General features: G+C 40.5%; 1 protein-coding gene across 5 annotated transcripts; it reads right to left on the bottom strand.

The window, feature by feature from the left end:
• Window positions 1-74: 74 nt before the first annotated feature.
• Window positions 75-15,018, bottom strand: LOC126999904 (eukaryotic translation initiation factor 4 gamma 2-like). 5 transcript variants are annotated; one of them, XM_050863040.1, is made up of 19 exons: window positions 14,962-15,018; window positions 12,737-12,845; window positions 12,244-12,387; window positions 11,327-11,437; window positions 11,056-11,196; window positions 10,481-10,669; window positions 9,293-9,403; window positions 8,436-8,597; window positions 8,059-8,178; window positions 7,665-7,832; window positions 7,220-7,310; window positions 6,612-6,931; window positions 6,108-6,276; window positions 5,778-5,869; window positions 5,454-5,675; window positions 5,039-5,290; window positions 4,565-4,751; window positions 2,063-2,184; window positions 75-1,162 (listed from the first exon to the last, which is right to left on the bottom strand). In XM_050863040.1, the coding sequence occupies exons 3-19, from the start codon at window positions 12,265-12,267 to the stop codon at window positions 1,094-1,096; spliced, it is 2,550 nt and encodes an 849-aa protein (XP_050718997.1). In that variant the 5' UTR covers window positions 12,268-12,387; window positions 12,737-12,845; window positions 14,962-15,018; the 3' UTR covers window positions 75-1,093. The 5 variants fall into 5 exon arrangements, with proteins under 5 accessions (XP_050718997.1, XP_050719000.1, XP_050719001.1 ...); XM_050863043.1 differs by having other exon boundaries at window positions 7,220-7,298; XM_050863044.1 differs by having other exon boundaries at window positions 12,279-12,387.
• Window positions 15,019-18,254: the final 3,236 nt, after the last annotated feature.

Genomic DNA, 18,254 nt, shown 5'->3' with positions numbered 1-18,254 from the left:
TCAATCTAGTAAGGTAAACACACTTTAATATGACTTTTACAATCTGTATAAAACCAAAGGAATACAAAGAAGTATGATTTTGTTATATTTATTGGTCGGTGCGACAAACGTGCTACAGCCGCAGGCAATTACAGCAAAGTAGTGGAAAAAGAATTTCTGAATTCCAAGGCTACTAATATGGAATGATAAATTGTCTGTCCTTTTAATGACATTTAGGCAATACATGGATTCACTGTGAAGAATGGGATTGACATCCCTACTAGGCAAGCTAAAAAAGAAAAAGAAAAAAAAGTTGGATAAAAACCTTGTCATGCACACACACCCCTGAAATATTATCACACATACTGTTTTATTACAAAAAACAAACACCTAACACTGTATCTTCATAAATAAAGATATAACCTCCAATCAAACATCTTTAGTTCAATTGTCAGGCAAACTAAAATTCAAAGGAATTACTATCTAAAAGTGAACTACCACAGGGTTTTAAAAAAGTTGTATGTGCTGAATAATATTTTATCATTAAACATTGTGATATAGCTGAAGAAGCAGTTAATGGATTATAAGATTATGTAGCAAACTCATACAACACTAAGGCATCATTTCAGTTTTATTTGAGATTTTCCTTTTTTTTTGTAAGTCTTTTTCTAGTTATTTTCATTAATATATATATGACATGTATTCAGAACACTTTGGTGTTAGCCAAGACTTCAAGATAAGCCATCAGTGGCTTAAGCTCAAGTGTTTTCCACAGTTTTTTTGCTTCAATTCCATCCTCATGTGACCTAATCAAGAGTAACCTCATACCACAGCACTGCTTTAAGCCTTGTTCCCAGGAGTTCTGGCTGTCTCTGCCCCAACAGGCACGCATATAACAGCAACAGTACAGAATACAAGACAAAATACCCAGGAAGCTTTAGAAACAGGACAGTCTCCTTAGAGCAAGGATTCAGAATCATTAAGTTCATTTCATTTTACTGGTTATCTTTATCGTGGCGCAACTGACAATATTAGTCCTTTCCTCCCTTGGCTGCACATTCCATTACATTCACTAAAACTTAGTTCGTCTATCATGAATACTCCTTGGCATTTATCATTGAGCATCCTCCTCTTCTTCATCATCCTCTTCAGTCTCTTGCAGCCAGGTGAGCCACTGATTAACCTGTGGAATGATGATACATTAAATGATCCATAAAGAAGGTTATATCAAATTTTCTCTTGAAGTAATGCTTCTCTGGTATGCAAAGGTTTGACTAATTTCCTCCCAGACAACAAATAATGGTGATTTTTAAAAGTTCTTACAGAAGTAAATGGTTTTATGCCCAAGTTTTAGGGCTTGAATACACACACACCTTATACCCCAACTGGAGTAGTTTATACTGAATATTTACTGAGCCATGGCTGATCAAAGTTGAAAAAAGACAGTGAAACAACAGGTTGGCAGTGAGAGGGAGGTGGGGGATCACCCCCATTGCCTGGGTACAGACTAGGATCCTCCCTCCCGCCTATCCAACACAGTTTTGATAGGGTGATAATGTTTATGTTGTTGTCAGTCTGTTTGTCTACCTGTTACCTACCTATATATATATATATATATATATATATATATATATATATATATATATATATATATATATATATATATATATATATATATATACATACAGACCTACACACACACACACACACACACACATAAAGACAAACAGTCATCAAATGTGCATGAGAAAAGCTTTTGGGGAATATCTCAAGATTAAGATGAGCAAGACATCTGCAATTGGATAATAATAATAAAAAAGTAATGGTCAGGACATACATGTAGGAAAAAAGACAAATGGATAAGAAGTAAGACTAGGAGGATGAGGAGGAAGAAAGACAATGATGATGAGGAGGAAAAGGTGACAATGTGGAAAGAAATAAAATCAAGAAATATTGTAAAAATTGAGACGAGATTATATCAGTACCTGTGAAATCTGCAAGGAAAATATTATCGGCCTGGCAACAACTAAGAATAAGATGTATTACTTAATGCACATTTCCTCTGCATGTAATGTACACTTACCTGGAAAAGTGCTTTCCCTTTGCCAGGATAGTCCTGGCTCAGGTCCTCCTTCCAGGTCAAGAAAGCATCTTCTTCTATTATTTCCAGATCGTAAAGATTCACAAACCACCGCAACAACATCCCTGAAAATTAAATACAAATAATGAAGAGGTATTTATTACTGAAACTATCAATACGTCAATAAGCCTAAATAACTTTCTTTTTTCCCCCTTTGTTTACTTTGTTACTTTTCTATCAAATATCTTCCCATGAGCTCTGATCACACTCCTTGTTTATATCTATTTTAAAGTCAATAACTTATTGAAATTTTCTTTAGAGTAAAAAATCTTTCCTCACATTCTCCTTTTCCTTGTTTATACGTGTTTTTTAAGTTAAAACTTCATTCTATTCCATGAATTTTGCTTAACTGTCAAAAATACCCTTCCTTTCCTCCCTGCCTCTTTTCTTTCTGGTGCTTGCACCTACAGGCTAAAAGTAGATGGGAATCCAAAGTGGCACAACAGCTACATGTTGCTTCCTCTTGTACAGCAAAACAAAGTAACCCACACACCTCCCTATTTACGTATATCCTTCATGTGTCTTAATATTCATCCTCCCTTCCTCAGTGTGGCGAGTCTTGGTTGGTGTATTAACCCTTGGCTGAACCAGGGGTGTGGAGTCGGAGTCAGTTACTTTTGGCCGGAGTTGGAGTCGGTAAAAAATACCTCCGACTCCTTTACGTAATCATTTATCATGTAATGTATATTTTTTTTAAAGTGTTGCCTGCGGCACCCGTAGGCTTTCTTGAGCAACCTCTTTGGCAATCCCAGCCCGATACTACCGTGATATATGACTGCTAGACCAGTTTTGCTACTTCATGGGGAATTTTCACAAATTTGGAGGAGAAAATAGCTTTTGTGGGGGCTCTGTGGGCAGACATTAAAAATGTTATATTACATGACATTTTGCCTGATTAAATAATTATGTAGATCATCGAGATAAATTACTAGACGATGTCGGAGAAAACACACCCAACAACACATGAAACATTCTGTACCGAATGTGTCTGATTCCTGTAGTACTTACTCATACACATCTCCACTCTCAAGTCTCAACCTGATCAAGGCTGCTTAGCAGTTGACAAGAAACGCTTATCTGAGATATATGGACCGTGTCACTGACTGCCACTACTTTATTAATTAATTTACAAAGATAAGATCATTGAATATTCAATGATTATAGCAGTTAGCTGATGAAAATGACACACACCATCTAAACAAATCCTAAACACACACACACTGCCATCTAAACAACCCCTACACACACACACACTGCTGTCAAAACCTCTCCTACACACACACACAGTTGTATAAATAGGCAGAAGCAAGCTGTTTCTTATGGAATCCTTTACTGTCATAAGCATGGAGTAATGAAACTACTTTAAACGAAGCGACGTTAGGGCAGGACCTACTAGTAAACCGGGACTTAAGCCCTGTTAACACTGTGCTGTCTCAGGGCCACGACAACCCAGAGACTCAGGGTACACGAGGTCTTGGGTGTGAAATATTAATGTGATAGGGTCACACATGGTCGAAAAGAGGTCTAGACCAATCGCCATATGCTGAGTCAGCACAGTTTGAAGGGGGCCTAAAAGTCGCTGGGTTATCATGGCCCAGAGTTGGCACAGTGTGAACGGGCCCTAATTGGGGGACCTTACCCCTAAGATGCCAAAAGTACGCTAGTAGAGGCGGAAACTTAAAAATATGTATAATGTTAACGACGAACCTAATAAACACAAGTTCATAGTTTATATTGTGTACGTTGTCTATATAAAGTATATGTAATGTGGATGTAAATACATGTACATATAGATAGACGAGTACTGTACCTTGAGTGATGTAATGTTACTGTGACCGATCCTGTGCGCTCCCCAAATGTTCGCCAGTTTCAAAATCTATGACTCAAATTAATAAATGAGAATACCAGAACAACGTATAATCATATACGTACTCTTATTAATGAATTAATAACATACGTCATATATATCAGAGTGCTTCAAATCCTGGTGATGGTGCGATGTGTGTGTGTGTGTGTGTGTGTGTGTGCGAGTTAGTTGCAGTATGCATGTGAAGAGGCACCATTTTAAAAAATTGCGCACTGGTGTGTGAGTGGCTGCCCCAAGTTTTATAAATATCGTAATGTGTTATTCTAAACACTTTACTGACACTCACAAACACTTTGCTATTTTCCATTACACTTAGGCCCTGGGATGATAGATAAGACTTTCTTGTGGTGTAAATACGTCCTACACTTGAATGGAAACCACAACGAGGAAAATATTTCAACAGGCGGGCTGAAAACGACATACCAAATGTAGTTGAGACATTAGAGGGAGAGGGGGAGGGGCAGGGGGGCCGGAGTCAGAGCTGCAACCTTAAAATTTCCTGGAGTCGGAAATTTTTAACTCCGACTCCACACCCCTGGTCTGAACTCTCCAACATTAGAGAATCTGTTAGTAATTACCTTTCGGGAAGTTGTGGGTATATGTGAAAACTTGTAATGCATACACAGCTGTGACTTGAAGCTGTATGTGATCATGAAGGAAAGCCTGAAGGACAGGCTTAAACTTGGCCAGTAGTTCTTGTTCTTGTTCAGTCACCAGTTTCTCTGGAATCGCTGTTGGATCACATCCAGATGCCAAAGTGGTTTCCTGAAAGATGTTGATGTGCTTTAGCAATGCTTGTTCTCTTGATCTTGATAAATAATGTGCAGGGCATCTGTACAGGTGCAAAACATTCACACACACTACAGTCTACATATTAGTAGACTAGGCCAATGTAAATGCAATTTTATCCTACTCTAGATTCAGAGTGAAATTTTAACCATGGTCCCAACATGGCATATGAAAAATCTTAAAATTTAAAATCAGAAGTAGTAACTCCTAATATTCATCAAGCTCCATCTCCACAGAACAACTTCACAGAATATTATACATACCTGTGTTATGTACTTCACCAAAACTGTCATCAGAGCATTAATGAACCCTGGAGCAGTATGGTGTTCCACATCTAGCGTGTCCTTGATGTATTTGTATAATGTGTGAGGAGTTGGATCAGAAACAAGGGCTCGCCACAAGTCAGACTGGATCCTCAATAGTGGGAAAAGGAAGGACAGGTCTCTGTCCTCAAGAAGGTCTGCCAACTTTTCCTTTGTTCGATCAGACTCTGGCAGAAGGTTGAGAAGGTTCACCTAAGGAAGAAGCATAAATACATTACCCATTACTTTGAATATTGGAATGGTCAGGTTTAAATTTTCCATCAATCTTTTCCTTTGCACGTTTATCTGACCTCTCAAATGGGTATTTACATTTATTTTCACATTATACAAGACAAAATGGTATTGCCAAGATTACCTTGCTATCATTGAAGATCTGAGTTAATTTCATTTTGCCATGAAGTTTGTGCAGGGTCTGAAGGGTGAGCAAAAACAGGGGAAAATGTTGTCCTCCTTCCAGTGGTTCTGCTACATCTGCCAGGGCTAAAGTGCCTGATCCAACCAAGTAACCCAGGATCCCTGCCATGTGGGACTTGACTCGAGGGACATCTGTCACCAGGTCATCAAGCCTAGCCAGAACCTGTGGATTTACCATGTTAATAAAATAATACAGAATACAATAAAATTATTTATAAGTATGTACAAAAATCTTGGGACAACATAGAAGGCAGGTTTTACTAACCAGTTTTACTCCATCAAAAAGACGATCAACATTGATGAGGCCCTCAGAGCGGAGCTTTTCAATCAGCTGAGCCCCAAGTTCCCGGTTGCTCTCTGTGAAGGAAAGAATCAATGTTAATTATGGGTATATTTATAATCTGTACACCTTGAAATCTTTCCCCTACAAAATCTGTGATTCCTTCTCTTGCAATTGTCAACTCATCGATCAGAGTTTGCGTAAATCAAGTTACCTGCAAACAGACTTGATTCACCATTGATTGAGCCCCTATTATATTTTCCTCTTGCTTATCAATAACACAATGGAATGAGTGAAAAACCGTGTTACACTTACCCTCCAAAGTCAGCAAATAATTGATGGTGGCATGAACGGTTTCAGCAGTAAAGCGCTCTGGCACTCTAAGGCTGCGATAATTTTCAACAGCTTCATCCAAATTTTGCTCCTTAAGGAATTCTTCATAGACGTTCTTCACTCGTCGAAGCCACTCTTCACGGCTTGGACCCTGATGGAGGAGTAATGAAGTAAAATCATTAATAAGTTAAACATTAAAGCTTCTTCACATGGATCAGAAATAAGAATTTTATTTCCTATTCATGATGAGGACAGAACTAGTGATAAAAATAGGGAGAGATGGGGTCTTGATGGCAGTGTAGGGCTATGTGACCAGGGGTTAGAACAGGACCTCCCCCCCTCTTTCTCAATCTCCATTACCAGCACTTATAATCCCAGAGAACTTTCCCTGTGAAGGAGTGGCTACTGTATAGGAGTCTATTTCTCAATGATCAATACACTCCCATTGTCATTGGAAAATACAAATGACCAATGCAGCTTACTAACCCGATCCTTTTTCTTGTCACGTGCTTTGTCAGTTGAAGCTTGTTTGATTAGAATTGGAGGGTCTTTATGGAGAAGAGGTGGTGTGGGCTTCTGGTTAGGAGCTTGAGCCTGGGGAGCCAGCGGCAGGTTTGAGTGGTGATGGTCACTACTTTGCTGGTTGCCCAAGGCACTCTGAGGAAGTATCCCTGGTGTCTTAGGTTTGAGCATCATACTGGATGGGGCAGGACGAAGTGACACCTCCCCATCTGGACTGCCTGATCCACTTGAATTTGAGACACTTAAAATTTTCTTGAATCGAGGGGGCAAGTCCTTTGTAGCAACTGAGGAAAGAATACAAGATATATTTTCAATAAGTCTGATAAATAGTATAATACACATTATATTAATTTTCATATATTGCCATACCTTTTATGCATCACTTAAATTTGAGAACAGCAGAATATGATAACTATAAATATGATGAACATGCACACAGGGGTGAGAGTAGTAGATTATCTACTAATGTTCAGAAACACATGGTAGCTCTGAAAAATTTGACAACAATCAGATAAGGTTCTTGCTAGGCAACCTTGGTTGCCCTTGCCCTAAACAAATGTATTAGTACTTACTGTTGCTATAATTCTGCTGCTGGTTATACTGATTGTTCTGCTGTTGTCTACTGAAGTTCTGGTTGTTGAAGTGTTTATTCTGGGGAAAGTACTATAAATTAAGGAATCAATTAAGATGTGATTGATAATGCAACTTGATTATTTTAAAATACATGTGGAAAAAAAACTGTTGCAACAGTTTTCTGAATAGTGTTTATAATTTCATCTGCGTAATTCAGAGTACACCTCTTCATTGCTACCTTGTCACTGAATGGTTCCAAATGTTTGAGAATAATGAAATGCTTATTACATGGACATCAAGATGGAAGTGTATTGAATTCAAAGTGACATACTACTTTTTTTTTTTTCTAAAGCCTCATTGCAACAATATCTTGAATGAAATTTCTGAGAGAAATGCTATAAACTGAAGTTTACTTGTGACAATCATGTAGCTGCCAATACTTACTCCTTGTTGCTGACGTGGCCTGTAACCACCACCGCCACTCACATTTGAGCCAAATCCATTTGCGTCATAGCCATACTTGTCTGGCTGTGAGGAAATGACTCCTGGACCTGTTCCTAGTGTCACTGCTCCCATAAACACATCCTCCATGCCTGTGCGATTCCCTCCCGGCTGCAACAAAATAAACTTTATAAAACCTAGGCTTAAGATATTACCTTTGAAAGCTATAACTACTCCAGGTTTAAAAGAAAAGAACAGGAGGTTATGCTGACATGAGATATGAATATGTTAGTTCAAGAAAATACTGATATACTCATGTGACACACTAAGTGAGGCTTTATGAGATGTCCTCAAGTTCTAATCATTATCCTACAAAAACACACACAGTCTGTTATACCGGTGGGAAAAAGGATGAAACACCAGCTAAAGGAGAGATGGGGCCAGAGGACCGTGGAGGTCCATGCGACGAAGGTGGTGGGATGTAAACACCAAGGTCGTGCGCTGCTTCCTCTCGCACCTGTAAACATGAGTTCATACTTAGCATGTATACTGTATATCTAAGAAAGATAAAAAAATATAATACTAATAATGATATTGCTATCAAGGAAAACAATAGCATTCAGGAGAGGTGTGGGGGAGAGGTTATCGCTATCCCCTTTACATTACTATCTTGACCGATCTCTTCCATCTTTCATTATAAACATTCCACCTTTATTGCCTTATCAAAAATTCCACATCTTACACATACATAAATTTTATTAAAACCTTACGTACCTGACGAATGGTACGAGGACCATCCACCTGGGCTATCTTACGAGGCACCCAGTTAGCAGCACGCAAATCCAGCACATCCTGCAGCATGAAGCGGATCCGTGCCAGGAGTTCCACACTGCTGCTTAGCTGGTACATGCGTTCAAAGTACTGGTCCATTAAGGGCTGTTGGCAAAAATTGAAACAATGAGCAGGTAAGCCTTAAAGTCATTATCACCCTAGTCCATTCTTCACGCATAGTGTTCTACCTCCTATGACCAGGGCCCAAGAGAGGGGGGGGGGGGGGGAAGCTGGTATCTTGGCACCAGGGCCCGGCTGTCCAGGCCAGGTGTGTAAATTAAGATTTTCATAACTAATAGTGTTTATAACAATTGTAGTAATTACTTGCAGCACCAGGGCCCAATGGTAGCTCTATCTGGTGCTGCCTATGACTCAATGGATTTCACTACGATTGTATGGCATCATCTCATCAAATTAAATATGTTGATCTTAATTCAAAAGAGGCAGAGGAGAATGTCAAGAATAGATGTATGACCAATTTTTCATAGGAAAAATGGATAAGAAGGGAATTCAGTCCCAAACCTAACCTTGACGGTTTAACAAGATGATTAGAGGTAAGGTGCCCCAGTGTTTGGTGCTGAGTATCTCTTTGAAGTTGCCCATTCATCATTCTTTGCATACCAGAATCAGGCAAACTGACCATCCCCTATTCACCTTAACATGATGTATACCAAACCATTCCTACACCTACTTATTCTTTGCTGTTTGTCTCATATCTCACACACTGTTTTAAAAGAAAACTACAGAAAGGTAAATTGCAATTCTTATTATTTCAACAAAAATAGTACTTTTTGAGTTACCTTAGCCTTGGGCTTGTCCAGCACCTTCCCACATGTCCTCATTATCTGGCACAGACACTCCAGATCCTCAGCCAAGTCAACCACTGGTCGACGCCTGCGCTTCTCCAACAGCTGAAAGGTTGAAATTGTTTCTTAGCTGCATAAAAAATTGAACTACATGAACATCCAACAAAAAATGCAATCATTAAAAAAATATTCAGAATGTCATTTGACATACTGATTGAACAAGAGGAATTAAATTCATTATGGAGAAATCTATATATATGTTAAGAAAAGTGAAGCAATCATACAGGCCTAAAAATGAGATGGAGCAAAATTTCTTAGTTTTGCTTTGCACATATACAAAGGAGTAAAAAATTAAGAATAAAACAAGTGAAAAAAAAGGCAAAATAAGTGTAGATAAATGATTCAGACCAGAAGAGATATGCTGATGCATGAGGCAAAATCTAGATAACCAAACAGATGAGAATACTGATAAAAATGTGGCACAAGAGTACCGGTAAAAATGTATGACGCAAGATTACTGATAAAAATGTGACACAAGATAACAGGAGATATAATGTGCAAAACGATAAAAACATAAAAGTGGTGTCCAGGCCGAATGAAATAAGCTGTAAAATTCCCAGTTAAATGAAACACTTCACATTTCACTCTAAGACATTTTAGTTAACCCTTTTAACCAATTCATTGTGCGTGGTGAGGGAGGCGATGATCCCCACAGGCATACTCGGACAACCCAACAGGGGGGTGGGGTCTCTTAACGGCTCTTAACAGCACCGTTGGAAAGAGGAGGCCCAGATCTATAAGATTCGGATATGTATGCCTTTCCTGTGAACATACAGGCACGTTCAGGGGTGTTGCCTGTGAACACTTATGTCTGTGCGTGCGCGACGGCCAACCATACTGAGGGCTCTGAGGCAACTGACTAGATCTCATGATAGGGTGCTGTGTAAAAATGTCGCTAAATATATTGGACAACAACATTCACCAGTTATTCATCACTAGATTTTCCGCGCTAGGCTGATACCATCTTCCATCAAATTTAGTGTAAAGCCCACTGAATTGGTAATGCTGCGGCTCGTAAAATATTGTTGGAATACACTCATATGCGGGAAATTTGAGTGCGATTGGAGGACGCAGCGAGCGTTTAACAGTTTAAGGGTTAAATTTACTAAAGTGCATCCCTACCTGTTGGATGCAACGATGAAGAATGGACTCATGGATGATCTCCAACTTGCCCAGTTCACCAATGAAACGCAGGTTGCCAACCATTTTGCGCTTTGCTGCTGCCCGTTCTTCTTCTTGTTCTGGTGTAAGTGCTGTTCCATCTGACCCATCCCATGCCTCAGAGGCACGGCGCCGGCGCTCGAATTCATCCTGTAAACAATTGACAATCCTTAGTATTCTGGAAAGAAACCCTTGCCATGCCTTCTATCAGCACTTTAAACACAAAAAAATATCCAAGTTATTGAAAAAGATGTCTATTGACTTGTAGGTTTGCATGGAGTCTGAATAGGCTAGACCCCCTTCCCCAACATTTTTTCATCACCATACTATATAACAAGAAATTCCTTAAGGTCTAGTACCATCTGTTTTTCACGTGTTTTCATAAATTTACCCATCTTTCTTCTAAATCTCTAAATTGCATATGGTATATATTTCATGATTGCCATGTATATTCAGTTTATCTTCTACCTACAAGAAACTCTTGCCACTCTCCTTCCATACTGACACCAATAGTTCTTAGCACTGTCAAAACTTGCCTGGCACTTGCTCAATAGTAAGCGGTTAAATGTACAAGGTCCGTCGGGTGGATCAAAGTTTGGAGCCTCTTCTGACAGCCGTTTGCACAGCTGTGCGTACATAGAACAATATTTGGGTTCATCAAGGGCCTTCTCGAAGATCTGAGAGAATAAACGTGCACCTGCATTAGATAAGTAAATGACAAAACAATAAATATGATGAACTTAATATTTTCAAAGTTATTTCATTATTGTATATCAAGAATAAAAAAGAATAATTATATCAACCTACCAACAAAATGACCCCTTTGAGAAGTGTGGTGGAATCAAGGCCTACATTTAGGATGTCATTGCTTAGCTTATGGAACTTCTCAGGGGTGAGTTTGTTGAGAACTCCTCGAACCTGTAAGACAACAAGATTACTGCATGTAATAAAACAGTATTTGGCCTCCAGAGCTAAAGTTATATTTTCAAAACTTTTTCTACCTTAGATCAATCACAAAAATAAAATTACTGGTTAAAATTCGTTGTAGTACCGTGCCAGTATCTCATTACCTACCTTATGAAACATTAGAAGCTCTTTATATATCTTTTCTACAAACCTTCAACAGTCATGGAAACGCTTTGAAAATCCAATTCAAGGACTTTTTTTAACTCTTGAAAATAGGGGATAATGTTTACAAAAGCGTGTCGTCTCCTCTGGCGACGGGTGCGGAGACGCTGCAGCTGGTGTTGCGAGAAATACCTCCTCGCTGAAATAAGTCACATATACATGTGGGGGGCTATGCCCCCCTGGCTAGAAGGGGGGGGTCGAGGGGGGCACAGCCCCCACCGTTAGTAGGTCGTAAAGTTTGGTTGGAGTAGTTTAAATATGCTCCCCGACCCTAAACCCTCTGTGAGCTATTTTATGGCTGCGGCGGCTGCTGCGGCGAAGCGTCGCCAGAGGAGGTGACGCGCTTTCGTAAACATTATCCCCTATTTACAAGAGTAAAAAAAAAGTCCTTGAATTGGATTTTCAAAGCATTACCATGACTGTTGAAGGTTTGTAGAAAAGATATATGAAGAGATAGTGATGTTTCATTAAGTAGATAATGAGATACTGACACGGTACTAAAACAAATCTTTACCAAATTATTCCTTCTACATTTAATTTAACTTCCTTTGCAAAATTCTAGAATGTGAAAGTATGAGGATCCATAATGTTCTTACCTTTCGGAAAGTGAGGTCATCCATAATGCGCTTACCTTTCGGAAAGTGAGGTCATATTTGTTGTCTGGGGTAAGTGCATCTCGTCTCAAGCTAGAAGGAGGGATCCATCGCCTTTTGCTACTGGATAGGGAACGCACTTCGTCCCTGCAAAACAAGTAGGCAATCTACAAAATGTATTTTTGCATCATTGATGAAATACCATTAGAATGTCCTTAGATAAAAAGAAATATAAGGAAATTAATGTCTCTCTCTCTCTCTTCTTTGCATATACAATCTCATGTGTTGTTTCTTGGGCAATTCTGTTGAGAATATTTTTGGAATCCTGCTATGAACCAAAAACTTGTCGCAAAAACTTTGACTTAATTTAAATAAATGTTATATTTTGATGTAATTATATTTTATCTAATAAAACATTCTAGTTGGGTAACAAAGAATACAAGTACAGAGTTGGGTAACAAAGAATACAAGTACAGCCTAACACCTTAGGGCTCACCTTCCTCCCACGGAGCGAGAAGCACCCCCCTGGCTCCTCTGCCCGTCCGTTGTTGCTCGTTGGTAACCCACCCTGATAAAAAATGGTGCTCTTCAGGAAATATGAGCCCCTGAAAAAGAAGAAATATAATTAGAAAACTACAAATTTTGCTGTGCTGATAGGAATTTAGAGTAATTATTGGTGGGTAATTGATATAATCTCCAGAGATTGTTGATGGCTATTAACCCGGCAGCATCAGCGGACCCATTTTTGGGCTCCCGCGAGTCGGTCCGCTGAAATGGCGGACCCCATTTGGGGCTCGGCTCAAAACGCCTAATTTGAGCTAACTGTAGGCGGTGGCGGCATAGAGCAACCCACCATGCATGCTCTGGGTCATTGTGGCAGGTGACTGATCTTGAGGTGGGCTTATTTGTCATAGGTGGTGCTGTAAGGTCATGGCAGACTGAATTAGCTATCCATACAGTAATCGCTTGTCAAATTCTCTAAAGTAGATAACAAGCGACTCTCAGCTAGATGCCATGTGTCACGAGACTGTTTATTTTGTAACAAACACCACCCAAAAAGAATGGTTATGAGAGGAGTACTCTGATATATGTTCCATGTTCTTTTCTTAGTCTCAAAATGCAGTGTAATGTTGCCGTTTCCCGGCCACTTCTCAGCTTCCCCATAGCCGAAGCCCACGGGTTAATAAAATAATAGTATTAAGAACATGATTATAGGCACCATATACAAGTAAAGAGGTAGAAAGAATTTAATCTTTTGAAGACTAACATTAATTTTCCTCTTTCTCTCACTACAAAGTTTGCTGAAGACAAAGAATTTTAACTTCATCCTCTCTGAGTAAAGTAAGTAAAGCCTCCAAAAGACTGGTCTCATGAATGATAGATGTGATAAGGTATAAAAATAAAAATAAAATATTGCAATGGTCCATTTTCTGGATCTTTCCCTTCACATATAACTTGAGGTATCGAATGTGGGAATGGTAAATTCAGGGTCAGGGAAAGGGAGACACGCCCTGAACCATGAAGAAAGGTTGTCTAAGTGAACAATGAATTTACCTTCAGATACAAAACTACAAATTGCCTGAAGACATATAACGCTATTCGAGGCTGCTGTAGATACTCTCGCTACCCTCTTAGGCCTGAAACACTACCTCTGACCTACCTCCTTCGCTTCCCGGATATGCTATGGCCGTGGGAGCAATGACTGCCCTCCATCTAAATGATTTGGTATTTCCCATGAGTGGCCACCAGCTGCGAACCCGATACCTAATATTATCAGGTTGGAAATCCTGGTAGGCTTGAATTTCACATTAATGGGACCGTAATTGTTCGGCAAGACATGTCTGGCTTTGTCTTGAAAACACTGTTCATTAAAATGGCTGCCGTCTACGTGCACCTGTTTAATGCATTTCCTTCATCTTCATTAGTGGCGCGAGAACCTCACGCCCTCGCCACCACGTACGAAAGCGTAGAAACATGAAAGGGCGTGACGGAACACTAGGATATAAAAACTTGGTAAAATATAAAGAAACACCGTACCGTAAAATGGCTGCCACCTCCCTACACCTGTTTTGTAATTTTCTTCGCCTCCACAAGAAACACAGGAACCCAAAGCCCGGGCCACACAAATAACAGCAGAAACATGGAAGGGGGTGACGGAAAATAAAAGAAAAAAAAGACTTGGAAAATATAGAGAAACACCGTATCCTAAAATGGCTGCCAATCTCCTTGCACCTGTTTTGTAATTTCCTTCGCCTCCACAAGGAACACAGGAACCCACAGCCCGGGCCACACACAATAATAGAACATCGAAATAAAAGGCCATGACGGAAAACCAGATAAGAGAGACTGGAAATATACGAATATCCCCGCTATGACCCACAACGCTAACAACCTCCACACACTAACAAAAGAAAAGAATATCTAGTTAATATATTACCGCGGCCCTGATAACCATGACCGAAAAAGCGACACGGAGAAGCACCGGACAATAGATAAAGAAATAAGAGATAATTTCAAGTCTCAGGAATACATGCCAGCTCGAGGGAGGAACGACGCAACTTCTAAAACGATCAATATCACGACTAATTGCCACCTCCAGGCCCCGCTAAGGCACCTGGAGGATGGAACAGGTAGCCAGGCACTCACCCGACGTTGAGAAGGGAGGACTGGTGACTAAACGTAAGGACAGGAGGAATAAATGTGAAGCCGCCGCACACTCACCGAAAGTAGGCTAAGGCTGGATCACTGACTCTACGCTCCAACTGGCACGTGATGCTCTTCTAAACGGAGGCTTCAATTATTTCCTCGACGATTTGTAGCTTTGTATGGGGAGCAAGAAAATGCGGATGGGTATGTTTTAAAGTTTTATTATCTTTTTTTATCGTGCATGTGTTTATAGTGCCATGGTTGTGATGAATCTTCTCTCCACTGTCTTCGTTATTGGAACTTCCTGAAAGATGACGTCATGCCAGGCCTGTCATGGCCGCTTCTCAGTAAATGTGGTGGACTCTAGGAAATTAATCGATGAATAAATGTAGAGAGCCATTCTCACTCACTCAGTGCATGTGTAATTTCTTGTCACGTGAATTATACGATATTTAAGAATTATTGCGTATATTTAAACCGTACAAGCATACAAGCTGCCACTGTATTTCCAACATCACTCAACACTTGTGCTAGACAAATTAATGCATTTTATTTGTGCAGTGAATGGTTATATGAGAAGTTAGCCAGGATAGGAATGTTCTCCATACACAGATGCGGCGCCTACAGTAACGGGACACAGCTTACGAAGGAGTGGGTGGCTGGCGTGCCAAGGGAGGTCACCATACAGGAACTTCCTCCATGTGCTAGCGTAAACTTTTGCAAACCTTCAAATGTAGTAATTCACTACCTGAAGATGCTCGAACTGCATTATAGATTATGAAATTATGTTTGATTTAAGACAATTACAGGATATATACTTGATGGACGTATACCTATAACAAAATAAACTACTATAATATTACCATCATCAGTCAGTATTATTTCCTTGCAGGACTCTACTAATAATTTCTATTCGTTTATGATAGACGCCTTTCGCTATAAATTTCGATTTAAACCCCTCCACAAGATCCTGGGGGTCGGGACGTGATTACAGACACACTACATCAGTCACTGATTTGCTTAAACAAGACATAAAACTAGATCCATTAGCAACACGAAGACAAATATATACACAGACAACAAATGCTATATAAAACCACAAACAATTTAGTAGACATAAATAAAGACACTTATTTTATATTTACACCCGACAACTACACGATCCACTAGAGGCAGCCACAACCTTAAATACCACACTTACCAGACTAACACTAGTATATTCAAATATTCATTCTTTCCCCGCAGCATCCAAGAGTGGAATCATCTCCCATCTCATGTAGTTAATAGTCTCACTCTTGACACATTTAGGATTAGAATCATCAATCATTATCTCCCTAATCCTGGCCCTTTACCATATCCCAATACCTTTCTTCATCCTAACCCTTATCCTAATCCTGTCCCCCCCGCACAACCCCCGCATATCATGCCACCCGAGAGTGGCCCCCTGCGGGTCCCCTAGAAATGAAATGAATGGACACCATGGGTTGTGGGATTTTTGCATTCTATGACGTTTCCAGGTAAAAATAACCAGATGGGATGGACATTAAACGATAAGTTATCAGATATGGAAATACTATATTATCTTTGGCGGGTGGAGAGGCGCAACAACATTATTTGCAGTAAAAAAAGTATAGAAAACCCCACGACGGATCCTGCTATGCCACCGATGTCGCTGATGATCTGCGGTATTGTGTGGCGGTCTTCTTCCTGCAGAAAAACGTCCTCGTCCTGGTGGAGGCGCACCACCACCGTTGGGAAGTAGTCCAGCACCTTCTCCACAGTAATTAGTTGAAAATTACGCTGATGGTGTCGGCAAACGCGATAACAATGATTGCTTAGATCCAGTAGCTCGCTGGAAACATAACGTCGAGCACTGAATGCTTTCCCTGAGCCATTCAGGGTCTCAAGACCCTTGAGGTACCTGGGAATAGAGGCATACTGCGTCTGGTTACAGGGGGGCAGATCAGGCCGCCAGTCCATGTAAGGGAGGCGGCAGAGGAATGGAGCAGTGCCTAACTCAGCCAGGCATCTGTGAACACATGTGTTATAACTGACCCGCTCCTTAATTTTCTTGTTCTCCAAACGCTTGTACTGAGCAGTAGTGTAAGTGACAAGCACTCTGTGGTAAGCCGTCTTTGGTACCAACTGACTCAGAAGGATCGGTTCATCTGCCGGGGAGACAGTGAAATAAAGTTGTGGGTTGGTACCCAGAATAGACTTTCTTTCGAGCACCTCCGGAAAAAGCAACGTTATTTCATGCACATCCAATCCCTGTATGGAGGTGTTCAGCTGAAAGCAACGACTGAGAGGCGTTATGACTGGCTGCCACAGCTCAGCACAGTAAGGATTGCTGCTACAAAACAGTGTGAAATATTTCTTGTCCTTAGTGGCAACAGATAAAGCTTCAATCACATCAGTGACGTTCCAACTTGCATGCTCCCAGAGGCTGTCCAAAGATGAATCTGACCAGTTGCCCGGCAGAGTATTTAGTATTCTCAGCACCTCCAATGGGCGTTCTTCACTTGGTAGTTTGTATAATAATAGATTTGAAATATTAAGACTAAGCTGGTCTGCGACGTGCTGCAGGCTGAGAGGCGGCCATCGGCATGCTGTAATGACTAAACCATCGCTGTGATTCTTTCGTGAGGTCTTGGAAATAGATAAGGAAACTTCGTGAAACATCAGAAAGGTGTGAAGCTGCAGGAGTGCCATTGCAATGCCTATCCCTATCACCACCACTTTTAATACGACATACACTTTAGAAAATTGGGATAACGGGATACCAGATCTTCTCAAACCTTGTTGCAAGTACTGAATTAAATCAAAAATAGAATATCCCAAATATAAGCCTATAATTCCGCCAATACTGCAGGTAAGCGTAAGGATGTCAGTTGAGAAGTAGTTATCCTCAACAACCATATTAAATCCTTTTGATTGGGTTTGATTGGTGAAAGCACTACCACATTGGCGGTGGCACTTAGCCAGCCTTTCTGTCGTGGTAGCTGCAAGCAGGCTTTCCTGGGGAACCACATAGGCTATGGAAGGCAAAGACAGTCCAGCGTCTTGGCAGGAAGGCATCCCTTCCAAACTGACGAAGGGAGCCACACTGGGTAATTTGTTTCCAGCTTCCTCCAATAAACAAGTTACTCTGCATTCTTCTTCGTCGCTTTCTTGAGGACGACAGTCGAGGGCTCGCGCACTCAGGCGCCGGGCAACTAGGGCAGCATCAGATGGCTGATGTGTCATCGTTGTCCTCAGGTACACAGACGTATGTCTAGGCTGGAACATGAATGAGCGCAAGGCCTCCAAGCAGTGAACACAGGCTCCTATAGAGAGCAACAGTACACCAGTAACTTTCACCAAGTAAA

The sequence above is a fragment of the Eriocheir sinensis genome, chromosome 17, assembly GCF_024679095.1.
Source record: "Eriocheir sinensis breed Jianghai 21 chromosome 17, ASM2467909v1, whole genome shotgun sequence".
NCBI classification, from domain to species: Eukaryota; Metazoa; Arthropoda; class Malacostraca; order Decapoda; family Varunidae; genus Eriocheir; species Eriocheir sinensis.
Note: the sequence above shows the minus strand (reverse complement) of the source record. Positions and strands in the feature narration are given on the sequence as shown.

Excerpts from the sequence above, each read along its gene's own strand:
- LOC126999904 (XM_050863040.1), bottom strand. The coding sequence starts at position 12,267 with ATGGATGACCTCACTTTCCGAAAG. Across the intron at positions 10,670-11,055 it reads TACTATTGAGCAAGTGCCAG|GATGAATTCGAGCGCCGGCG; the intron begins GCAAGTTTTGAC and ends AATTGTTTACAG. Across the intron at positions 5,870-6,107 it reads TTATTTGCTGACTTTGGAGG|AGAGCAACCGGGAACTTGGG; the intron begins GTAAGTGTAACA and ends TTTCCTTCACAG.